Genomic DNA, 26655 nt, shown 5'->3' on the forward strand with positions numbered 1-26655 from the left:
TATGAGTGTGTGTACAGCTGTGTCTGTGTTTATACCTCTGTGTGTGTGTGTGTGTGTACATCTGTATGTGTGTGTACTTGTATTTAAGTGTATGTACAGCTGTGTCTGTTTATACCTCTGTGGGTGTGTACAACTGCATTTGTGTTTATACCTGTATGAGTGTGTGTACAGCTGCGTCTGTGTGTTTGTGTGTACATCTGTATGTGTGTATACTTGTATTTGTGTGTGTACAGCTGTGCCTGTGTTTATACCTCTGTGTGTTTGTGTGTACATCTGCATTTGTGTGTATACCTGTATGAGTGTGTACAGCTGCATCTGTGTTTATACCTCTGTGTGTGTGTGTACAACTGCATTTGTGTTTATACCTGTATGAGTGTGTGTACAGCTGCATCTGTGTGTTTGTGGGTACACCTGTATGTGTGTACTTGTATTTGTGTGTGTACAGCTGCGTCTGTGTGTTGGTTTTACAGGTGCATCTGTGTGTTGGATTTCTGCCCATAGTGGGGCTGCAGAGATGTGCAAAGCCTCTGCTTTCTTAGCACAAGCTCTGGCAGATAATGTCTTTCCTTCATAAATCACCCCTACTCCCTACTCCCCTCTGCTCAGGTACTCTCTGCGCCCCCCCCCCAGGCACACAACCCTCACCTGTCGGCACTGACTTGGACATTGCCTCCTCAGCCTTGACTCTCAGGCATCCAGACCTACCTATCATTCAGGTATCCATCCCCATCCTCAGCCTTCTGCGCCCTCCCCGCCACATACACTCAGCATTGACCAGTGAACCCCCAGCCTCCGGAATGCCTCTCCCCCCAGTCTCAGAGGTGCTGTTTCTAGAAACAGGGAGAGGAGTTGCAGGTGTCAGTAGGCACTGTCCAGGTCGTCCTGCTCTAGCTTCTTTTTCTGATGTCCTGTTATTGTTATAATTTGGTAAAAAAATAAGCTTTGCTTCCCTTTCCCACCTCCCCCATTCCCAAACCATTGCATCGGCCTTTATGAATCCAGTGGGGGTGCCTGAGCCTTAATGGCTAATAGTTGCTCCTCCTTTGTGTCTGCGGGGTCCCAGGGATGTATAAAGGGGGGATACACTACACGCCCAGAGGACCCTGGCTTCCATGGCTTGCATTGCGGCAGCCGTCCCCCCAGACCTGCTTGCTGTGGCCTCCAAGAGCTGAAAGTGCAGTGACCAATGAGAGCAGCAGAGAGCAGCAGCACACAGAGAGTCAGAGCCTTCAGGACGCTGTATCTGCTGGCCAGGGACTGCTGCTGGACGATGCCCTCTTTAGTCCTAGCACTCACACAGGCCACTTTCCTCTGCCCATCCACCAAGGCCACGTGCAGACAAGCCCAGTATTCCATGCCCTGCTGCAGCCTGCTCATGTTGTAAGTGTGGAGGCCCACGGGAAGTCTGGTCATGCTGCTTACTTCCACATTGGTGTGATCTGACAAACTGGCCCAGGTAAGGTTGGCAGCCACAGTGTTCAGATGAGGCTTCCAGGCAAGCAGGATGTGGTATGTGTGGACCTCTACCACGTGGAGTTGGACACTGTCCTCGCTGCGTGGGAATGAACTGTTCACAGCAATACTGACTACCTTGGTGTCAACTCCAATGAGATTCTGAGCAACACAGGTATAGAGTCCAGCTTCTCTCACTGTGACCTGATGGATCTCCAGTGTCCCCTCAGGGTACACCTTGTATTGCCCATCCTCTGTGTATGATGACAGCAGCTTTGTTCCGGAAGGTGTGACCCAGTAGATCTCAGGCTCGGGCTCTGCCAGGGCTCGACAGTGCAGTGCTATGGTCTCTCCCACAGCTACCTCCATGTGTGACAAAAAGCTCTGCCTGGATATGAGTGGTAGGCAGCGGTCCGTCATGTCCCGCAGAGGGATGTCACGGATGTGCTGTCTCTTTAGCTCAGGCGGCTCGGTGCACAGTGTGGACTGGGGTTCTATGAAGCGGATGTGGTTCTCCGTGTTGTTGACCCATCGAATGATGCAGTCGCAGTGGATGGGGTTGCTATGGAGGCTGATCTCTTGTAGGTTGGGCAAGGACTCTACCGTCTGTCTGTGCAAGGCACTTAGGGCATTGTTGTTCAGCATCAAGGTCTCCATCTGGGGCAGGTGGTGGAATGCATTGGGGTGGATGAAAGAGAGTTTGGGGTTATTGGTGACCTCTAGCTTGGTCAGCTCAGGAAGGTTGATCAGGGCAAACTTGTCAATGGACACCAGTTCCTCCATGTTGTTCAGGCCTAGCTCTTTCAGGTGCAGCATGTTGAGGAAATCATTCTCTTGAATCCTTTGCAGTGGGTTCTTATTAAGATCCAGGAACTTAAGACCTGGAACTTGCTGCAAGGCCCTTTTGGGAACATCCATCAGTTTGTTGTCATAAAAAGAAAGGCTTTCCAAATTCTTCAGCCCTACTAGGGCATAGTCTGAGATCCCTCTGAGGTTCATGCCTGCTAACACCAAGCTCCTCAGGTTAGACAGTGGCTTGAAGTTCATGTCCAGGATAGCATCAACCTTGTTGCCCCCAATCATGAGAACCTCCAGGTTGGGTAGCACTTGGAACCAACGACTGTCCACAGTCCTCAGCAGATTGGAGTTAAGGTGAAGTCTTAGGAGGTTCCCAAGGCCCATGAATGCTCTGGGGGAGATGTGACACAACTGGTTATGATTCAGGTACAGCTCCTGGAGGTGGCCCAGATTGGAGAAGCTGTTGTCAGGTAGTTGGGAGATCTGGTTTTCCTCTAGATGTAGACTCAGCAGCTGAGGCATGGTCTCCAGTGTGAAGCTCCCAATGTCAGAGAAGCTGTTCTGGGATAGGTCCAGCTCTGTCAGGTTTAGCAAGTAGCCAAGCTCGCTCTGCTCCACCCTGGCAATGTTGTTGCTTTGCAGCAGTAGTGTTTGCGTCCCAGCCGGAAGGCTTTGAGGGACAGTGGAGATGAACAGATCATTGCAATCCACAGTATTGGCCTCTCGGTACACAGACCTGGGTGTGTACCATGGCCGGATCTGGCAGACACACTGCGATGGGCATCGGACTTTCCATGGCACTGCTGGGATGGCCATTGCGGTAGCTACCCAGACCAGGATCAGATGCATGCGAAAGAGTCTCATTATCCAGCTGGCCTTTGTCCAGGCCAGGAGCCCAGCATAGGTACATCCAGGGCTATACATGGAGAGGGTCTGGCAGGGCTGCTGCTCAGGGCCTCAGCCAAAAAGGCGTTAGATGCCAGGATCCATCCACTGATGGGCAGGGAAAAGCAAAATCCACTAGTGAAAACTTCTCCTTTTTCTTTGGGGTGCACTCATTCTCCTCTCCTAGTCCACAGTCTGGAAGGTTCTTCTGAAAGAGAATAATGGGTAATATTAAAACCGGTGCGATATGTATCCTATACAGGAACATCGGTATATAAAAGTTAAAAATAAATAAATAAATATTAGGCAAGGAGGGAAGATGTCAGGAGTCAATGAATCATCTTTCATGAAGTAAAGGCCTGACGGAGGCTATGAACATGCTCCTGTCAGATGAAAGAGGAAAACCAGCTGACTGGCTCTTACCTCCTCCTGTCTCTGAACCCCTGCTTGTCTCTGTCCCTCTGGCTCATGCCCGTTCTGTCCTCTGCCTCTTTCTGATATATTACGAATTGCACTAGTTCAGCAGTGAAGGGACAGTGCCTGTGTAGGGCCTTGGCTTGCATAGGGACCAGTCTGAGGCCATTTATTCGGCACTTTTGCATTTTAAAACGCCTTTTCTAGAGCTGCTCTCATTAGGCAGTAAATAGTTCTGAAAAGGTGCTGAGGACACAGCAGGGACAGAAGTGGCAGGAGCCTGGAGCAGAGCAAGGAACAACTTTACGTTCTAGACTAGGCTAAGGAGTCCAAATCAGAAGGCAATTTGCAGCTGTTAGTAAAATAATCCAAACATGGGGCTTGTTTCATTCAGCCTGCAGGGCACCGCGGGTCCGATGCAGGTCTCGGCTGATTACCCTGGGAAAGCTCTGAGCGAGGATTCCTGGGTCCTGCTGCTGGCCGGCTCTCAGGACACCTCTTTCTCTCCTGCTCATTCTTTTCTGGGTCACTTTGCTCTCCCTGCCTCCTTTTCTTTCACACATCCTACATGAAAGCTCCCGGAGCGTCATGGCATGAGGAGGAGGTGGCTGGAGTGGGGGCAGGCAGCTATTGATTGTTGCATCCCTTCCGATGCTTCATTGTTCATTTTAATTCAGCAGATGTTCTATTGCTATTACTCTGGAAAGCTACTGCAGAAAAAGAGAGAACTTTGAAGCCCGTTTCTGTTCTGCAGATCACCTGCCCTTGACATGGGTGGATGTCCCAGGTCCTTATCTCCATTCCAGGATTTGTGATTGTATTACCTATGCTCTGAGGAGCTGGATCAAATCTATCCGCAGGGCCACAAAACACATCAGGACCCAAGGTGAGCCAGGGAGAAAGCGATTTCATCGCTGTAGTTGGGTCAGTGGCAAACAAGCACTCGGCTCCTTGGGTGGCCTAGGTTCTTGCCCCGTGGCTGCAGATAGGAGATGGAGAGACAAGAAGGGGAGAGGAACCGATGAGACAGAGAATGACAGATGGAGGAGAAGGGAACAAACAGGCTGGTGACTGCAGAAAGAGAGAATCGGCATGCTTCATTTATAAACTAAAATGGAATTAAGTCTTAGTTTTGCTTATGTTTGATTTCAATTAAATTGCTTTTGAATTAGTTATAACTTAAATCGGACAACCAATGAGCCCTGATGCATGTTCAGGGGATAGTGATTCCCAGCAAACCAGGGACCTAGAGAGACAGAAGCACCAGGGCCTTGTTCAGACAGACCCAACCCTTTGGAGAGTAGATATCTCAACAGCGAAGGAATATTCTGTCCACCCTCAGCCTAAGTGAGCACCTTCCAGCTCTCTGGTCTCATGTCACTCCAGGTTCGTGCCAAACCATACCATGCAGTCAGATCTGATGCATGCAACACCATCCTATAGCAATCCATACCATTACTTTAGCAACCCCTGTAAAATTCTCTAGCCAGTAAAGTTAGTTGAGTCTCATACAAGAGGATTCTCTTCCCTGCTCCCAGCCATGCTACTGCCTGTGGATAAGTTACAAGGAAAGGTTTGTCTTTTGCAGATGACACTAAGATCTGCAACAGAATGGATGTGCCTCAGGAATCGAAGACTGCGGAGTGGTTTAATACTTGGCTGTTACGATTCAATGCAAATCCAGTGTGGAATCAGACACTGGGGGAGCAATGCACGATGGTCGGTGAGAAACCGTTGTGCATGAACCAGAAGAGAAACCTCAGGGTGATATTGCTGCTGATTTCAAGGTAAGTGTAAGAATAATGAGGAGGCCCCCAGAGGCAGAGGGATGCTGGGGTGCACAGCACGTGGCAGAGCAAGGAGAGGTGGTTGGTGAGAGACTATACTGGACAATTGTATCCACTTCTGCAACTATTCCTGCAAAAGGATACAGACAGGCTGGAGGAGGTCCAGAACAGTGCAGGCCATACAAGATGAGTCTTAAGCAGCGCAATATTCCTGAGAGCAGAGGAGAGGAAACCTTTTTCAGTGGCAAAAATGATCTAGAACAAGAGGTCACAGCTTGAGGCTCCAAGGAGTAGACTCAGGAGCAACATCAGAAAATATTTGGAGGTCAATATTCAAAGGTATTTGACTGAGTAAAACCCCAAGGTTTTACTTTCCCACTCCAACTGGATACATCTTACCTGGCGCGTAATTACCTGGGTAAAATGTATCCAGATAAAGGGGGAAGGTTCTGGGGATGCATTTGGATAACTTTGGGTTTGTGTGAGTATATTCTTGCAAGTTACTCAGCAACATTTAGCTGCGTAACGAACCCTGACAGTCTGTGGCTCAGTATGGACCTCTTCTTTACTGAAAGGGTGATGGATGCATGGAACGACCTCCAGGGAGGTGGTGGAGACAGGATTTTAGAAAGCTTGAGACAGGCATAGAGGATCCCTGGTGGAGGGAGGTGAAGATAAAGCCAGAAATTGGCTGGGGTCTAGGCTAGAGTTAAGGAAACTGGAGGGATGACTGATACTGAAAGCATGAGCTGGTGGTACTGCAGGCCATGGGATAACCAGCTTGGTACCAGTAGGCTATGACTCTCTAGAAACCGATCGGGTCAGTGCTGGCAGATTGGTGTTGTCTGAGTACTGTCCAGAAGGTCCTTGGGGCTGTAGGAGGCTGGATGTCCAGGTCGCAGCCTCCCTGGTTTTGGTAGCTGTTTTAAGATATGGTGGGGCTGGGGTGAGAGTGCTGGTGTTGGATTAGGCATGACATCCTCTGTCCTCATCTAGCCAGAATGGTAGAGAACCAAAGAGTAAAATGAAAACTGACTTGAATGGGTCAAGCTTCTAGAGCCGGCAGCTGGGATAGATCCTTGCAGTGCACCCTGGATAGGCCCATTTGTCTTTATCATCTGCTATGTTACATTTACTGTCCCCAAGCTACTCGTACTCCTTCCCAATTCTGCAGGGTTAGTGAGTCTATGCAGTGCTGTACAGATGCATAAAATCGAGTGTCCCTGCTCCAGGGAGCTTACAGATAAGTCATAATTTCTAGTAATCACGTAGGTATTACAATAAATCATGTTTAATGTGAAAGGGTCAAGATCAGAAGAGTCAAAGTTTTTAGATTTAAAAGGAATCTCGAAGGGGGGGGGGGGGTCTTTGAATGGTACAAAGATGGAACAAGATGTCCCCACTCAGGAAGGCTGCTGTAGGCACCAGAGCCACAGGATAGAAAGGTCAGAGTCTGAATAGGATGACAGCAGATAGAAAGTCAATGGAGAGCTACAAGAAGAGGGTTAAGAGGATGGTAATGATGCTGGAGGAAGAGAAAACGCGTGGGCTGTAGTGAAGAAAGATTGTTTAGCGGCAGACCTGTGAGGAGCCAGCTGCTGTAGTCCAATTGGGAGGTGACAAGAGAGGGGATATGGGTTTTGGGACTGGTGGATTTTGGGGCTATTATGCAGACAGAAATGACAAGTTTTAGCAGTGCTCAGAGAAGGGGAGAGAGGAGTCAAAGATGACCCTGAGGTTGTAGGCTGCTGGAGCAGAAAGGATGACAATGTTATGCACCCAGGTGGGAACGTGAAGATTCAGGCTTGGCCAGGTGACATTTAAGGTGGCCATTAAGCATCCAAACTGACCTTTCTCTCACAGGCCCCTCCCTCTCTGTGGCTCTCTCCTGCACTTCCATCCTGTCTCTGCAGTGCCCCAGGCTGAGTGCATCTCTGCTCGCTCTTTATCTCATCGCTTACCGTGTGGCAAGAGATGAGAAATCTTTTCACTAGGACTGGACATTAGTAGGGTTTGTTGTGACTGGGAGGCAGGGGCAACTGGGTGGCTGAAAAGGCATCTCCCAGTAAGAGGTCTATCCATCTGCTCTGATAATGCCAGAGCTGCAGCACCCAGCGAGTCTCCACAGGGCTTAATTTTGCACAAACTTGACAGGAATGAACTTCATTGCTAAGCCATTGAAAGACTGAAGAGGTTAGGGCTGTTCAGCTTGGAGAAGAGACGACTGAGGGGGGATATGATAGAGGTCTTTAAGATCATGAGAGGTCTTGAACGAGTAGATGTGAATCGGTTATTTACACTTTCGAATAATAGAAGGACTAGGGGGCACTCCATGAAGTTAGCAAGTAGCACATTTAAGACTAATCAGAGAAAATTCTTTTTCACTCAACGCACAATTAAACTCTGGAATTTGTTGCCAGAGGATGTGGTTAGTGCAGTTAGTGTAGCTGGGTTCAAAAAAGGATTGGATAAGTTCTTGGAGGAGAAGTCCATTAATGGCTATTAATCAAGTTTACTTAGGGAATAGCCACTGCTATTAATTGCATCAGTAGCATGGGATCTTCTTAGTGTTTGGGTAATTGCCAGGTTCTTGTGGCCTGGTTTGGCCTCTGTTGGAAACAGGATGCTGGGCTTGATGGACCCTTGGTCTGACCCAGCATGGCAATTTCTTATGTTCTTATGGTATGATCTCAGTCTCCCAAATTTACTGTTAATGCCCCTTTGTGCCAGAAAGAGCCTCCTTCTGTTCCCTCTTTTGTGAAGCTGCTGTGGAGGTGATGAGATGTGGTTATTGGACACATATCTGGACTTTCAGTGCACCCATCTCCCAGCTGCTTTCCTGGTCCAACACAAGGATCCTCAGACCAGTCTTTTCATTTTAATTTCCTTAATTGCTCCCATTACTAATGACTGAAGTAAACTGAACCTAAAAACATAAGACTTGACAAACTGGGTCAGACCAAGGGTCCATCAAGCCCAGTATCCTGTTTCCAACAGAGGCCAATCCAGGTCACAAGTACCTGGCAGGATCCCAAAAGGTCAATAGTTCACCTTAATAATGGTTTACGGACTTTTTCTCCAGGAACTTGTCCAAACCTTTTTTAAATGCAGCTCCACTAATAGCTTTCACCACATCCTCTGGCAATGAATTCCAGAATTTAATTATGTGTTGAGTAAAAAAGATTTTCTTTTATTAGTTTTAAATGATTTAGCCAATAACTTCATTGTGTGTCCCCCTGGTCTTTGTACTTTTCAAAAGAGTAAACAACTGATTAACGTTTACTCGTTCCATTCCACTCATTATTTTATAGACCTCTATCATATCCACCCTCAGCCGTCTCTTCTCCAAGCTGAAGAGTCCTAACTTCTTCAGCCTTTCCTCATAGGGGAATCGTTCCCTCCCCTTTATCATCTTGGTCGCCCTTCTCTGTACCTTTTCTAATTCTGCTATATCTTTCTTGAGCTGAGGTGACCAGAACTGCACACAATACTCAGGATGAGGTTGCAGCATGCAGTGATACAGAGGCGTTAGGATATTCTCTGTTTTACTCTCCATTTCTTTCCTAATAATCCCTAGCATTCTGTTTGCTTTCTTGGCTGCTGCTGCTGCACACTGAGCAGAAGATTTCAAAGTATTTTCAACGATGACACCTCGATCCTTTTCCTGAGTACTGACTCCTAATGTGAACCTTGCATTTTGTAGCTATAATTTGGGTTTCTCTTCCCTACGTGCATCACTTTGCACTTGTCCACATTAGATTTCATTTGCATGCCCAGGCTCCCAGTTTTGCAAGGTCCTCTTGCAATTTCTCACAATCCTTGGGTGATTTAGCAACTTTGAATAATTTTGTGTTATCGGCAAATTTGATCACCTCACTCGTTGTTCCCATTTGCAGGTCGTTCATAAATATATTAAAAAGCAGTGATCCCAGAACAGATCCCGGGGGCTCCACTATTCCCCTTTCTCCATTGGGAACATTTACCATTTAGCCTACTCTCTATTTTCTATCTTTTAACCAGTTCCCAATCCACAGTAGGACACTGCCCCCTATCCCATGACTTTTTAATTTCCTAACAAATGTCTCACAGGGCACTTTGTCAAATGCCTTCTGGAAATCCAGATACACTCTATCAACTGGCTCACCTTCATGCACATGTTTGTTTACGCCCTCTAAAAAACAATGTAGCAAAATTGTGAGACAAGTCTTCCCTTGGCCAAATCTGTATTGGCTTTGTCCCATTAAACTATGCCTATCTATATGTTCAGCAATTTTGTTCTTTAGGATAGTTTCTACCATTTTGCCTGGCACAGACATCAGACTCACTGGTCTCTAGTTTCCTGGGTCACCCCTCGATCCCTTTTTAAAAATTGGCATTTCATTGGCAACCTTCCAGTTTTCAGGAAGGTGATTATGTTACTGATAGTTTACAAATTTCCAATAGCAGGTCCACAATTTCATTTCTCAGTTCTTTCAGCACTCTGGGATGTATACCATCTGGTCCAGGTGATTTACTAATCTTTAGTTTGTCAGTTAGCCCTAGTACATCTTCCAGATTCACTGACATTTGTTTCAGTTCCTCTGAATCATCACCTTTGAATATCATTTCTGTCATGGGTATATTTCTCAATAGATACAAGGAGAGAGGAAAAAGGATACAATCCACAAAAAATTATTAAAGAGTTCTTAATGCAAACAAATGACAATATCATAAGTCAAAGCTCTATAAATCTTTATTCTGCAGCCTCTCGCCACGCAATGGGCCGCAGGCTGTATTCAGCCTTTAGAGCATTTTTCATCTAATCATTTATTGTCATTTGTTGCTCTGTATGTTAAACAGTTATACTTTATTGTATCTGCAATTTTTTATTTAGTTTTACTCTTTTACTTTTATATTAGACACATCTTTACCCCAAACTCTACCACCAAATCACCAAATTTATAAAAGGAATACTTAGCCCAACAGATCAAATCTTATATCACCAAGCTATGCTGTTCAGAAATACTCCCTTTTACATGAATCATGTTTCAACTGAACTCAGTCTTCTTCAGGGGAATTTTTATTAAATCTGTCTAGGCAAAATATTCTGTAATCCTACAAATTAAAAACAATAAAATTAGACACTCCAGCTTTTAGACTGAACTCAGTTTTATATCTTTCAACACCCCAAAGTTGTAAAGGACACTTCAAGAAACCATTCCCCAAAACATACTTATTCAAATTCAACACTCACCTGGAGGAACATTAGCCGTCTCTAAAAGGATTTGAACATAGCGCCTCAGCGTCTCAGATGTCTACTACAAAACTAGAACCAGTGATTTAAATGCATCTCTAAACTGACGTCACCAGAAATCCGAGACAAATCCATCTATTTGAACACTACATCTCCCATACTCCTGCAGGATTAAAGGGCACATAACGACCTAGCTCTAAAAAATGGACCAATCAATCTCCTTATTCAGTCCTTTAGGATCCACTGTGTCAAAAAAATATATCCATTTCTGTTCTCTTTGCAGAAGATAGCCGTCAAAATCTCCCCCACGATTACAGGGCAGTGGTTTTTCAATCGCAGCGAATCTCAAATCCTCAAACGTGTGATGATATTGTAAACAATGTTGTACCACCGGTGCTTCAACTCTGCTTCTCACAATAGCACTCATAGAAACATAGAAACATAGAAATGACGGCAGAAGAAGACCAAATGGCCCATCTAGTCTGCCCAGCAAGCTTCACACATTTTTTTCTCTCATACTTATCTTTTTCTCTTAACTCTTGGTTCTATTTCCCTTCCACCCCCACCATTAATGTAGAGAGCAGTGATGGAGCTGCATCCAAGTGAAATACCTAGCTTGATTAGTTAGGGGTAGTAACCGCTGCAATAAGCAAGCTACACCCATGTTTATTCCCTTTACCCAGACTATGTCATACAGCCCCTATTGGTTGTTTTTCCTCTCTCCTGCCGTTGAAGCGGAGAGCCATGCTGGCTATGCATTGAAAGTGAAGTATCAGGCCCTTTTGGTTTAGGGTAGTAACCGCCGTAACAAGCCAGCTACTCCCTGCTTTGTGAGTGCGAATCCTTTTTTTTTTTTTTTTTTTTTCTTCTCCCCTGCAGTTGAAGCTATTCTGGATATGCGTGAAGCCTCAGCTTTTCTTATTCCCCTGCTGTTGAAGCAGAGAGCTATGCTGGAAATGCTTGATGTATCAGCCTTTCTCCCATGACATGAAGCAGAGAGCCATGCTGGATATGCATCGAAAGCGAAGTATCAGGCACATTTGGTTTGGGGTAGTAACCGCCGTAATAAGCCAGCTACTCCCCGCTTTGTGAGTGTGAACCCTCTTTTCTTCTCCCCTGCCGTTGAAGCAGAGAACTATGCTGTATATGCTTGGAAAGTGAAGTATTAGGCTTATTTGGTTTGGGGTAGTAACCGCCGTAACAAGCCAGCTACTCCCCTCTTTGTGATTGCAAATCCTTTTTTCCACATTTCCTCTTGCCGTTGAAGCTTAGAGCGATGTTGGAGTCACAGTAAGCATCTGTATGTTTATTTAATAAGGGTATTGTCTCCGGGCAGTAGCCATCGTTCTGGTGAGCCACCCACTCTACATTGGCGGTCTCTTGACTTTATGGATCCACAGTGTTTATCCCATGCCCCTTTGAAGTCCCTCACAGTTCTGGTCTTCACCACTTCCTCCGGAAGGGCATTCCAGGCATCCACCACCCTCTCCGTGAAGAAATACTTCCTGACATTGGTTCTGAATCTTCCTCCCTGGAGCTTCAAATCGTGACCCCTGGTTCTGCTGATTTTCTTCCTACGGAAAAGGTTTGTCGTTGTCTTTGGATCATTAAAACCTTTCAAGTATCTGAAAGTCTGTATCATATCACCTCTGCTCCTCCTCTCCTCCAGGGTGTACATATTTAGATTCTTCAATCTCTCCTCGTACGTCATCCGATGAAGATCCTCCACCTTCCTGGTCGCCCTTCTCTGTACCGCTTCCATCTTGTCTTTGTCTTTTTGAAGATATGGTCTCCAGAACTGAACACAGTACTCCAGGTGAGGCCTCACCAAGGACCTGTACAGGGAATAATCACTTCCCTTTTCTTACTCGATATTCCTCTCTCTATGCAGCCCAGCATTCTTCTGGCTTTTGCTATCGCCTTGTCGCATTGTTTCGCAGACTTCATATCATTAGATACTATCACCCCAAGGTCCCTCTCCTGCTCCGTGCACATCAGCCTTCCCCCCCCCCATCGAATACATTTCATTCGGATTTCCACTCCCCATATGCATGACTTTGCATTTCTTTGCATTGAATCTCAGCTGCCATGTCTTCGACCACTCTTCCAGTTTCCTTAGATCCCGTCTCATTCTCTCCACTCCTTCCGGCGTGTCCACTCTGTTGCAGATCTTAGTGTCATCTGCAAAGAGACAAACCTTACCTTCAATCCCGTCCGCAATGTCGCTCACAAAGATATTGAACAGGACCGGTCCCAACACCGATCCTTGCGGTACACCACTTATAACTGCTCTCTCCTCAGAGAAGGTTCCATTTACCATCACACATTGTCTTCTGTCCGTCAACCAATTTGCAATCCAGGTCACCACATCGGCACTCACTCCCAAGCTTCTCGTTTTATTCTTATGCTCTATCATCCGAGTCTTAAGACTCTGTTTGGTTTTCCCAATGTAGAGACGAGGGCAAGGGCACCACAACCCATATATCACACCTTTAGATTCGCAATTTGTAGAAGCTTGGAACCTGAACTTACCATTTGCAAAAAATGGTAAAACCTCACCCGCAAAAGACTGAACACAAACAGTACATTTTCTACAAGTATAATGCCCCTTATCATTCCCATCATCAGATATTACTCGCGCTCTTTCGTCTGCAAAATCAGAATGGATAATTAAATCTCTCAGTGGCTTCTATTTGTTGTGATTATTTATCAATGGGTATATTTCTTACATCTTCCTCACTGAATACTGAAGTAAAGAATTCATTTAGTCTTTCTGCCATGGCTTTGTCATCCCTAAGTGCCCCTTTTACACCTTGATCATCTAATGATCCAACCGACTCCCTCACAGGCTTTTTACCTCAAATGTATCTGAAAAGTTTTTATTATGAGTTTTTGCTTCCACTGCGAGAGCTTCTTTTCAAGCTTTGCATCTGATTTCCCAGTGCTTCTGCAGTTTCCTGTTTTCTTTATTTGGGTCCGTTCTCCATTTCTTGAAAGATGTTCTTTTAGCTATTATAGCCTCTCTCACCTCGCCTTTCAGCCATGCCAACAGTCGTTTAGCCTTCCTTCCACCTTTTCCAATGCATGGAATACGTCTGGTCTGGGCTTCCAAGATGATATTTTTGAACAACATCCATGCCTGAGCTAAACTCTTAACCTTTCCAGTTGCTCCTTTCATTTTTTTCCTAACCATTTTCCTCCTTTTTGAAAGTTAAATGCTGTCCTTGTAGATTTCTTTTTTGTGCTCCTCCAGTTAAGTCAATTTTGATAATGTTTTGATCACTATTGCCAAGGGCTCCAGCACTGTTACCTCTTGCACCAAATCCTGTGTCCCACTAAGGACTAAGTCTGAAATAGTCTCCCCTCTTGTTGGTTCTTGTACCAACTAACTTTCATCTAGGAACTTTACCTCTCTAGCATGTCCTGAAGTGACATTTACCCAGGCAATACCAGGGTAATTGAAACCTCCCATTATTACTGTGCTGCTGACTTTGTTAGTTTCCCCAATTTCTTTTCGCATTTCATTGTCTGTTAGTTCATTCTGGCCACCTCCATTACTATTTTATTCCCCTTTTCGCCTGGAATTTCTATCCATAAGATTCAACATTGTTGTATTTTGTTTCCTGCAGAACTTTTATCCAGTTTGACTCAGTGCTGTCTAACATATGGTGCCACCTCTCCACCAATTTGATCCATCCTGTCATTTCAATATGATTTGTATCCTGGTATCTCAGTGTCCCATTGGTTACTCTCCTTCCATCAGGTCTCTGAGATGCCAGTTATATCTCCCTCTTCACCCAGAGCTATACACTAACTCTTCCATCTGATTTTTTAGACTTTTAGCATTTGTAGATAAACATTTTAAACTTGGTTTTTGTTTGACAGAGGTCATTTGGAATCTTTCTACACTTTACTTAAAGATACTTGGTCCACTTTGGCATTTATTGCACCCTCTCTACTGGGATGCCCTATTTTCCCTGTTCTCTTAGTATCCTTGAAAGATACATCATTCTGAACCTATGCTTCTGAGCGACTGTCTGCTTTCCCCCTTGTTCTAGTTTAAAAGCTGCTCTATCCCCTTTCTAAAGGTTAGCGCCAGCAGTCTGGTTCCACTCTGGTTAAGGTAGAGCCCATCCCTTCAGAAAAGCCCCCCCCCCCTTTCTCAAAATTATGCCCAGTTCTGAACTAACTAAAACCCACTCTCTGCACCACCGTCTTATCCACGCATTGAGACTCCGGAGCTCTGCCTGCCTCTGGGGACCTGCACATGGAACGGGGAGCATTGCTGAGAATGCTACCCTGGAGGTTCTGGATTTCAGCTTCCTACCTAAAACCCTAAATTTGGCTCCCAGAGCCTCCCTCCTGCACTTTCCTATGTCATCGGTACCCACATGTACCAAGACAACCAGCTTCTCCCCAGCACCATCTAAAATCCTATCTTCCACATTTGCACCAGGCAGGTAAGTTACCAAGCGACCCTCACGTCCACCAGCCAACCAGATATAATAATCGAATCACCAACTATAATGGCCGTCCTAGCCTTCCCTCCTGGGCACCTGCCCCTGGAGACCTGTCCTCGCTGCAAGAGCATACTACATCACCTTGAGGCAGATCCTAGCCACAGGATTGCTTCCTGCCTCACCAAGGTGATGCTCTCCTTCCAGGTGGTGCGCTCCTCTTCTGGTTATCAGGTGAAAACAGCAGGGTATTGCCATGCTTCAGGAAGCAGCTCAGTCAAGAACCAAAAGAGGCTCCAGAACCGTTTAAGGAATGCAAACTATTTCCCAGGGATGAAACCTCTGTTTTCAAAACAGCACCCTTAAGTCTTATGTGTTCTTTTCTGTCCCAGTATTTAATAAGATTTAACTCTGACGCTGGATGCCTTCCTGTTTCAGTCCGACCCTGAGGTATCCAGGAGAATTTCAGATGTTAGCGAGTGAGAGTGTGTGAATTATTAGTTTTGCAGGAACTTGTTCCTTCCTTTTCCTGTCTCAGCTCTCAGCCCCTGAGATTCTGTTAAATGGATTCTAATCCTACAGTAATTGTGGGCGAGCACGCGTATTTAAAACAAAATAGCCCCCAAACAGTTGTGTGTAGGTCCTCTGTCAGTCAAGCATCAAAAGTCATATTTGTGCTTTCTAGGACATTTACTGATTGATTTCCTTTCCTCAGCAGCTCAGCAAAAACTGCCCTTACCGTCCTTAATTGAACACAAAATACGAGGCACCCGTGAGCATGTGCTGTATTGTATGTGGCGTCTGTGCGGTGTCGCCCCATGCTTTCGTTCCACCGCTCAGAAAATGGGTGATTGGAAGTCAGGGGAGAGAGTCTACCTCTCTAAATACACGTTTCTCCCTCATTTTTCATAGCCCCTCACACCTATAGTTACAAAGGTAAATGAAATAGAAAGTGGGTATAATGACACATTCCCCTAGGATAGAGCTGACCTGTCACTGCTGAATTCTCTAGCAGATATGGAGCAGGACTTGCCAGTAGTTTGCAAGGTCTAGGAGCAGTGGAGCTGGGCTTGCAGCCACCTCTGAACATTTCTCACTGGAGCTCATCTCACTGCAACTCCCAGTTCAGTTTTCACAAGTTTATTTTTGAAAGACCAAACCAGGGGAAAAGTTTTTGGGACTTCTCCTCGCTGTAGATATGGAGAACAACTCCCAATTACCATAAATCCCTCATTATACAGCTGTCAGGTCACCCCTTCAGTCCTCCCCACTCTAGTCTAAATAAATCCTCTCTATAATCTATAAAGTGCATTCTGACTGGATGAGTGACTAAATGGAGCCTGCATCCCCCACCAAGATCAGTAATCACAGATGGAGACTTCTCCTGCTCGCCCACCACTTCATAAAAATGAGTCTAGGATGGGCCGGAAGGAGAGGCTGAGAGCCTCCTCCCTGCATTATTACAGCTCTGCCAGCTGTACCCTAAGAGAGCAGAGAAGGAGCCGTTTCAGTTATGGGTCTGGTACTATGGGAGGGGCACATGAAGATGTTGATGAGCTTCATTTTAGGAAACATCTTAAAGCAATTTTGCTTAAATAAGTTTCTGCAGGGGACTGATTTTAGGTTCTGTATTTTGATGTTACGCTGTGTATGTCACTGATTATGATTGGTTTGTGCTGGAATATGTATAAAAGAAGATAAATACATTTCAGTTTCCTGCTGAGAAAATGAGCAGATTTAATTCTTGCCACCGAAAGCCTGAGAACAGTTTCCAAAGTGCACAGTGCCAGAGGCAGTGCTCACCCCGTGCCATGCTTCACTGCAGGAGAGGCTCTGCACATCATGGCTTTTACTGCTCCACTGGGCTTTTCCGCATGGTTACTGGGCCAGTAAAGTGCAGCCAAACTTGCTCCACATAAGCATTGTCACGTTCTCCTATGTATTCTGCACTCTTAGCTCAGCAGAGAGCCCATGAATCTGAAGTGCAGGTCTCCTTTATGTTCATGTTAGTGCCCTGCGCAGGTCTCCTTCAGTCTCTCAGAACTCGGTGCCTGTGAAGCTCAGAATTCACCCCCTGAGTATCGAATGTGGGGTACGGACTGCTGTATATGAATTAGAGAGAAAGGACCTCCACCCCCGGGCCGGGGCAAAATCCTATCCCATTGGGCTGGAGAGTGCGAGAGAGGACCTGGAAGAGATGGGAAAGTTAAAGGAGTTCTAGGGGAATTGAGCTGAGCTGTCGTTTGCAGCTTGGGCAGAACGAGCCAGGATCCTCTGGGCACTCACCCTCATTGTTTTCCCAACCTCTCAACTGCCCTCCATATCTGTTTCAAGTCTCATTAGTTTGGATTATTTGAAAACTTTGTAGTAGGCTTGAGTCATAGATTAAGTGTGGGGGGCATAAACAGCAGGCAGGGAGGGAGAATAAATGAACTGTGCACATCAAAATTTCTTTTCCAAAAATATAGAAATAAGAGCTGAGCAATGCTGGAAAGAGGAAGAAAGCAGAGAAGGTGCATTTTGCATATTTCCTTCCTTATAACTGTAGCTGCATTTGTACTAGGAAAAGAAAGTTCTAGGCTAACTCATTCATCTGATACAAGCGTTCATGCAGTAGATTTTATCTTGTCATTTCTCTACAAACTCCCAGTGCCTCTTGGAAAGTGGACCAAGGATTGAGTATTGAAATCCCAGCTTCACAGACAAGCCTAAGACAGAGAGAAATATGAGGTTCTCCAAAGATCCAGAGGGATGGAATCTGCCAACGGCTATGCATGTCTTGAAGAAACTCAACGGGAGACACAAGGACACCGCCATGTGTGGTGTTTAGCACCTCCACAGAAGACATGAGCAGATGGACATGCAGGGTGTAGAGCATCTCAATGGGAGACACAAGGACACCGCCATGTGTGGTGTTTAGCACCTCCATAGAAGACATGAGCAGATGGACATGCAGGGTGTAGAGCATCTCAATGGGAGACACAAGGACATCGCAATGTGTGGTGTTTAGCACCTCCATAGAAGACATGTGCAGATGGACATGCAGGGTGTAGAGCATCTCAACATGAGACACAAGGACACCGCAATGTGTGGTGTTTAGCACCTCCACAGAAGACATGAGCAGATGGACATGCAGGGTGTAGACCATCTCAATGGGAGACACAAGGACACCGCCATGTGTGGTGTTTAGCACCTCCATAGAAGACATGAGCAGATGGACATGCAGGGTGTAGAGCATCTCAATGGGAGACACAAGGACACCACAATGTGTGGTGTTTAGCACCTCCACAGAAGACATGAGCAGATGGACATGCAGGGTGTAGACCATCTCAATGGGAGACACAAGGACACCGCAATGTGTGGTGTTTAGCACCTCCACAGAAGACATGAGCAGATGGACATGCAGGGTGTAGAGCATCTCAATGGGAGACACAAGGACACTGCCATGTGTGGTGTTTAGCACCTCCACAGAAGACATGAGCAGATGGGCATGCAGGATATGAAGCCCGTCCAAGACAGAGAGGGGACACAGCTATTCATGATGCAGAACACCTTCAGAAGAGTCACAAGGACAAAGCAAATGTATGGAATGGGGCACCTCCATTGGAAACATGAGAAAATGAGATACAGATGAGACATATCTCCACAGGATAGAGGAAAACACAGCCATGCATGGTGTAGAGCATCTCCACGGGAGACACAAAGTCCCTGCCATGCAGGGTATGAAGCACCTCCGTGGGAGACACAAGGGCATGACAGTGCACAGCATAGTGCACCTGCATGGTAGGCATGAGGGCATGGCTGTGCCTGGTGTGGAGCACCTCCACCACAGACACAGCGACATAGTGGTGTTCATTATGCCATGGGAGACACGAGGACATGTCTGCTTTGCTGTGCATAGAGATGAGATGGGAACGGCCTGTGGCAGCGCATTCCTCATCTGTATTCTCCGGCACAGCTCGGTGTAATGTGCTGGCTTAGCAGCACCATGGCAACGCTCTGCTCCTTAAACATTGGGGTCTATGCTGGGAGTGCAAACAGCAGCAAGCAATTTAATTACGGAGCTGGCAATGGAAAAAGCTTGTCAGTGAAAGGCATTTTTTTTTATTAAATCTGAGTGTATTAGGCAGTGTGGGCATCTCCAATACTAATCAGAGGCTGGGGGAGGGGTCCTGGGCCTAATTGAAGATTTGCTATAGGTGAAGTGTTATCTTGAGAGAGCCATAGCTTGAATCACTATTGCCTTCAATAAGAGCACCAGAAAGTACAATGGCACAGTTTTTTATATTATGATGACCACTAGGATTAAGAATTTATGGGGATCACCATTCACGCTTCTGAACTGCCTGTGTTGCTGCTGTGGCACTTCCTGCCACTTTGGTTTATCGGAGTCCTAAAGCTCATCATATGAGCATACCTGGGAACTCTCTGGATTTCACCCTGAGACTCAGGAATTTGCATCAGTTGCAGGCTCTCAGGGGAAACCGATCTCAGGGCATCTCCCCTTCGTTAGTAAGCCTGCAAGGAACAGAAATGTAGTCTGGAGCAGTCACTGCAGGCAGCACGTGGGGAGAAACGAGAGCGGGACTGCAGCACACACACAACTCAGTCTACAGCTGCAATTCCAGGTCTTGGGACTCGCGCAGCTGAGGTTGGTGTGAGTGAGGATGCACAAGTCAGGGAGATGAGAATGCACCGCCGGAAAATGCAAGGGTAGTGTTGCTCTGCACAGCCCAAATAAAGGAGAGGAGACCTTCCAGCTCCACGTGCATGAAAGATGAAGCTTCTGCATTGGTGGGTTTGAGAAGGGAAGAGAGGGAATGAGTGAGCATGTTTATGTGAAAGAGAGAGAGTGTGTATGTGTGTGTGTGTGGGAGAAGGAGAGAAGTGAGTGTGTGAGTGAGCATGGATGTGAGAGAGAGCATGTGGGGATTAGGGATGGGCATTTGTTTCCTCTAATTTGGCGGGTATGCGTGTACCTCGCTGACTTTCTAGTACATGCAGGCAATGGAGAGTATGCAGGTAGTTTTAATAATGAGATACACACATACTATCCATTTTCCTATATGTACTAGAAAGTCAGTGAAGTATGCGCATACCCGACAAAACAGATTTAACAATGCACATCCCTAGTGGGTATGTGCATGAGCGTGAATGGACATGTAAGTGGGCACATGTGTAAGTGAGTGTGTGTGGGAGAATGAGAGGAGTGAGCATTAGAGAGAGACTGAGCGGGGTGTGAGTTAGAGGGTCTGTGTGTATAAAAGAGAAATTCTGTGCACATCCCGTTTCCTCTGCCCTCCCCATCCCATCCCTGGTAATCCACAGTCGCAGGGTGACTGGAAAGTGAAAGTTCCCAGGGATACATAAGGCATGGCCTTCCAGGAGGAAGAATCTGGGATGAGTTGGGACTTCTGCATGTAAATTCTCTCAGCAAACCTACGAGCAGCAGATAGCAGGAGTGATTGTGAAAGCAAGCTCGTTAATTGCCGTTGAAAACTGGCATGATCTGGGTGCACAAGAGCCTGCAAATTTCTGCGGCCTGTTATAAAATTATCCCCAAAGATCAGCTCCCTCTGCCCACCATCTGCCCCACACGTCTTGAATCTGTATAAGTGGATGATCAAGTACTGCATGTTAACTTTGAGAGACTTGTACTGAGTAGATCTGTGAGAGTTTCACTGGGTCATAACAAGCAAACTCGTAAAAAAAAGAACGGGAAAAAAAGCTAAACTACTACTGTATTTAATTGTTCTTTGTTCTATGTAAAGGCTATGTCTATATATACCCTGGTTTTAAGTTATATGTAAACCGACACGATGTGCAAACGGTTGTCGGTATATAAAAGTGTTTAAATAAATAAATAAAATAAACCAGCAGATTCCAAGATGGCCGACAGCAGCTCGGAGGCAGAGACAGACGCAGCCAGTTCTAATGTGCTGATTGAGGCAGTGACGGGTGCCATTGAAAAAGGCAATTGATGTAAAGCTGGATTACAAATTCGCTGAAATTTTTCAGAAATTTGATTCTGTCAGGGGCTTCAGACTTCGCTGCCAAACGCTTAACTGAGATGGAGCAGCATGCCTCCAACCTTGACGATGGCACCCGGGACAGCGGCAAAACTGAGTAAGGTCAGGAAGAAACTTGTGGCCATGGAAGCTAAACTTGAGGACCTTGAAAATTGGTCCCGATGCAGTAATTTGCAGTTTGTGGGGCTTTCTGAGTCGATCTCCGATGCTGAGCTGAGGGGGTTTTTGGAATCATGGCTCCCAACAACACTACAGTTACCAGACATGATAGGCCTTGTCCAAACTGAGAAGGCACACCGCGTGGGGCTGAGATAGGAGAACCATGAACGGCCGTGGGTGGTTGTTGCCCGTTTTTTTAACATTCAACACAAAACTGCAATACTGCAAGTGGTTTTCAAAGGAATACAGCCCACTGTGGAGGGAGCGCAAAGTCCTGATATTCCAAGACTATTCTGTAAAATTGGCAAGGCTTCACCAAGCATTTTCACCTATCTTATTTCAAAGAAAGATTTGTTTCAAGCTACTATAACTGGCTAAGTTGCAGATTACTCATGCTGGGGTCACCACTATATATGACACCCGGGGGGGCACAGCATTTTCTTCGATTGCTGGAAGATGACTGAGTTCTCAAAACTGGATACTGAGGTCTGATTACAATGAGTTCCTTGTTCATTCTGCTGAGAGTTTTGCCAGTTAATCTTTTCTACGTTTTGGTTCTTCATGGAGAAAGAGATTAGTTTCATTTTGTCTGCTGACTCTACGAGATTTTCTGGACTTTAAATGGCCATGTGAGATTTGCTCGGGACCGGGCCTTACAGAGGTCATCTGGGTCCCTTGGGTGTTACTGGCAATGCCGAAGCGATCAATCTTCTCTTGGCTATGCAGTGATTTGACTTAGAATTAGATGGAACATGTTCTCTCTATAATAGTTCTCTTTTTCCTCTTTTATGGGTCATTTTATTGGAAGCACTGGTGCTAGATGAGGGTGGAGGTGGGGGGTTTATAGCATTATATGCGTGATCTCTCTTCTCGGTGAGATGCTCCTGGGATTGTAAGGGAGGGGGGGTTTCAGGGGTTTGGTGGATATCAGGGCAGGGATGGAGTGTGGGAGGCTTGCCAGGTTTTGATATGGATGTTGAGGATGTTTCTTCTATTGTGTTTGGATGTGTGGGACCAGTGGTATGAGTGGATATGGGTATAACAGCTTGGTACTTGGTGTAGTGTGCTGTGGAGCAGGGGGTTGCCCTTGGTTTAAAGGTAAAAACGCTGCATGGTTTTGTTCTGTGGTGGAAATGTAACCATGAGTACAAGGAATTCCAGAATTGTTGCCTGGAATCTGTGGATTGGGCTCCCCCATCAAAAGGCAAATAAACTTTGGCTTTAAAGAAGCATTGCACAGACACAGACATAGCCCTGTTGCAGGAAACCCATTTAAATGATGCTGAACATGGCAAGTTGAGTAGATGGTGGGTGGTAGGAAATATTTAATGGGCCTCTTGGGTGTGGCAGTTTTGATACATAAAGCCTTATCTTTCCAGTGCAAGGGGATAATTGCAAATCCAGGTGGTCGAAATTATATATGGGGTTATCTGGTGGGAAAGGCTATGACCCTTTGTAATGTGTACGTACCTAATCTTTATGATCATGGGTTTATTAAGTCGCTTTTGCAGAATTTCAGGGATTTTTCTTTGGGGCCTCTGATTTTAGGGGAGATATGAATATGGTATATGATCCAGTGATGGATAGATCTTACCCTGCACCCACAGACAAGCTGATCCATCATAAGGATGCATGTCGGTGTGGTAGCCGCCTTCCATAAAGGTGTCGGGGACGTTCCTATTTCGGTACAACCCCTTGTAACGCGTTTTCTGAAGGGCTTGCTTCACCTCAAGCCTCCACGGCGTCCTCCGGCCCCTTCTTGGGACCTCAGTCTGGTTTTGGGTCGGCTCATGAAACCACCATTCGAGCCTCTCCAATCCTGTGATCTTCGATATCTCACATGGAAAGTGATTTTCCTTTTGGCAATCACATCCGCTCGCAGAGTTAGTGAGTTATAGGCCCTAGTTACCTATCCGCCTTACACTAAACTTCTGCAAGACCGGGCAGTACTCCACACTCACCCTAAGTTCTTACCTAAGGTAGTATCGGAGTTTCACATTAACCAATCCATTATACTACCTACCTTCTTTCCCAGGCCCCACTCCAATCCAGGAGAGCAGGCTCTGCATACCCTCGACTGTAAATGGGCTCTAGCGTTCTACCTAGACCGTACAGCTGCCCACAGGAAAAGCACTCAATTGTTTGTCTCTTTCCATTGCATCAAATTGGGGCAGCCTGTGGGTAAGCAGACTCTCTCCTCCTGGTTGGCGGACTGCATATCCTTTTGCTATCAGCAAGCGGGCATTCCACTTCAAGACCGTGTTAAAGCGCACTCGGTGAGGGCCATGGCGACTTCAGTAGCGCACCTACGCTCGGTGCTGCTTCCTGACATTTGCAGGGCTGCCACCTGGAGCTCTCTCCACACTTTTGCAGCCCCACTATTGCTTGGACAAAACCGGAAGACAGGATTCCATCTTCAGCCAATCTGTCCTGCGTAACCTATTTCCAACGTGACTTACCAACACCCTTCCGCCTGCCCGGTGGGGTTCAGGATGCCCTCTCCCAAATTCCACCCCAGTTGTTGTGCCTGTTGCATGCCGTTGGGTAAATTTGGTGTATGTTTGGACATCCTCGGCTCGGTACTCACCCTTATGTGAGGACTACCATCCTGCTTGTCCTGTGAGAAAGCAAATGTTGCTTATCTGTAACGGGTGTTCTCACAGGACAGCAGGATGTTAGTCCTCACGAAACCCGCCCGCCACCCCGCGGTGTTGGGTTCATTTTCTTATTTTATTTTTTCGGCATTGCCTGTAGCTATCAAATAAGACTGAAGGGGGACCCCTGCTGGCTGCAGGGTCGGTGCTGTGCTGGGCATGCCCAGTAGGGGCCAGTCAAAGTTCTAGAAACTTTGACAAAAGTTTTCCGTGATTGGGCTCCATCCTGTGATGTCGCCCATATGTGAGGACTAACATCCTGCTGTCCTGGGAGAACACCTGTTACAGGTAAGCAACATTTGCTTTTTCTGCATTGAGCAGAAGAAAGAGCAGTTTTCTGCAGACAGCAAAGATGTTTGCAGGAGATACGGGAGGAGGAACCACTGCATGGCAGAACAGTTTCAGGTGAATTGCGCAGGTAAAATTCAGCAGATAGGCATGTAAATAGCAAATACTCGTGTAAGGAAAGATTTGCCAGTAATTCTGTGCGTGTAAAAAAGGGGCGGGGCCAGCATTTATGCAATGTATGCATGTAGATTTGGAAGCTTGCTCGCATATTTTTACTCCTGTTGTATATCTGGAGTAAGTGACTGTAAATGTCTTAAAAAGTGAAATTCTGACTGGGGAGTCTGAGTGAAATGGGGGGAGAAGAAGCTGAAGAGCCAGGAAGGTCTCAATGACCTGCAGATGGACTGGGCGTAGTGGTAGATGAATTGGTAAAATGTAATTTATAGACCACACGCATTTTAGAAAATCTCCCGACTTGCTCATAAAAGCTGATTTACAAGGGGTAAATGCATGTAAATTATGCAGGTAAAATCTCCATGCATGTCATATGTAAAAATACGTGAGTATAGCAGATGTGTTCTATTTGGCTAAATCTTGAAAGCAACACTTATCTGGACAAGTTTTGACTTAACTGGCTAAGTACCAGCAAAGTCACTACTTATTCAGCTAAGTCTTAAAACACTACTTATCCAGCTAAGTCTTAAAACTCTGCTTATCCAGCTAAGTCTTAAAACGCTACTTATCCAGCTAAGTCTTAAAACGCTGCTTATCCAGCTAAGTCTTAAAACTCTGCTTATCCAGCTAAGTCTTAAAACGCTACTTATCCAGCTAAGTCTTAAAACTCTGCTTATCCAGCTAAGTCTTAAAACGCTACTTATCCAGCTAAGTCTTAAAATGCTACTTATCCAGCTAAGTCTTAAAACGCTGCTTATCCAGCTAAGTCTTAAAACGCTACTTATCCAGCTAAGTCTTAAAACGCTGCTTATCCAGCTAAGTCTTAAAACACTGCTTATCCAGCTAAGTCAGATAGCCAGATAAGTCTAAAAGGTGCTACATATCTGGCTATCGGACTTAGCCGGGTAAGTAGTGCTTACAGAGTTATCCGGCTATGTGACGTAGCCGGATAAAAGCTGTTTTAAGACTTATCCGGGTAAGTGCAATATGTAGGTGTGCGTTGCATGGTGCATTTCCTCACATCTCATATACATGCAGGTTATAAAGTACAGGAGTAGATTATCGTGCACACGTACATGGGCGTGGGTTCATATTTCACCTGGGGATAGGGAATTACCTAAACGTAATCTGCTTTGGAATAGAAATCTTATTCTGCTGTCAATGCAAATTACTTTTAACCCTGTTTAATGTGAGGCATGGACCGAGGCAGGCGAACGCTGTCTACCCCTCCCCGATCACTGCCACCCTTGCAGGAAGACTTGCTTTTACTTCATGGTATAGCTCGGGCGCATACAGTGTCCAGACCCTGTGACAGGGCGACAGCTGACCTTTTATATAATTTTGCTAATTTTAATTTTAGTTACTTACTGTCTTTTATATTTATTTTCTATTTATTATGGCTCATGTTTATGTGATTGAAATTGTAATGCTGATTGTTGTACATCACTTTGGAAAAGTGATTCATAAAGGAAGGATATGCCAGCATGAAGCACACCTTCGATTTCGCATAACAAACTTTAGCAGCCTCCCCATTATGGACCTAGAAAAACTGGAAAGACCTTTGTAAAGCCTCAGAAGTGACACTGAAAGCAGAAAAAAGGCAACTCTGAATAGACTCCACTTATTCTGTCTTGCTGGCAACAGTTTTACAAATTTGTTGTGCAATTTCCGATGTATGGGAGGGCCGATGCAATTCTGGTTATTCTTTTCCTAGAGACATTGGAACAAAGCGAGTCTTCTCAGGAGAAGATAAAGCAATTACAAATAATTGATACTATTGTATAGTGTTTTTATATAGTGCATTCTTACAAAGATAGTGCGGTCACTACTGGAAATCATGCCCTGTAGGGGCAGCAGCAGGAGATGGGGCTCAGCCTGGCATTGCTTGGCTTTGATTTGTTGTTATTATTAGTGTTTGTCTCTTGAAAAAGATCTCAGGAATAAATTCCTGGAGGCCACCATCACATCATCATAGTTCTATCTCTTCCTCTATGCTTGGCTGAGTAGAATTACCAAGGGACACAAGTTATTCCTGAAAGGATGATGCAGTTCTAGCTGTGCTTTCCCTAGAGACCTTGGAACAAAGATGTAATGCAACAAAACCAGAATTGGATCAGCTTAGAGCTAATGTGGTTCAGGGAGCAACCATTCTCTTGAGTTTCCTGTGTCATTGGGTCATTGGTTCCTCTGTGCACTCTTGGCATTCCTGTATAGTTGGGGTGATCACTTCCTCTGTGCCAGTGTGGTTGGGACCTCTGTATTCTCTTGAGCTTCCTCTCTGGTTAGGGTGATCGCTTCCTCAGTGGTTAGGGTGATCACTTCCTC

At 45.8% G+C, this 26655-nt stretch overlaps 1 protein-coding gene across 1 annotated transcript in view; it reads right to left on the bottom strand.

Annotated features, from left to right (window-relative positions):
• Positions 1-765: 765 nt before the first annotated feature.
• Positions 766-26655, bottom strand: part of LRRN2 (leucine rich repeat neuronal 2) — a 47593-nt gene continuing 21703 nt past the window's right edge. The window contains exon 2 of the mRNA XM_029573861.1: positions 766-3343. Coding sequence (XP_029429721.1) covers positions 991-3174 — 2184 coding nt within the window. The 5' untranslated portion in view covers positions 3175-3343 and the 3' untranslated portion in view covers positions 766-990. The remainder of the gene's footprint in view (positions 3344-26655) is intronic.

This window comes from Rhinatrema bivittatum, chromosome 12 (genome assembly GCF_901001135.1).
Source record: "Rhinatrema bivittatum chromosome 12, aRhiBiv1.1, whole genome shotgun sequence".
In the NCBI taxonomy this organism is placed as follows: domain Eukaryota; kingdom Metazoa; phylum Chordata; class Amphibia; order Gymnophiona; family Rhinatrematidae; genus Rhinatrema; species Rhinatrema bivittatum.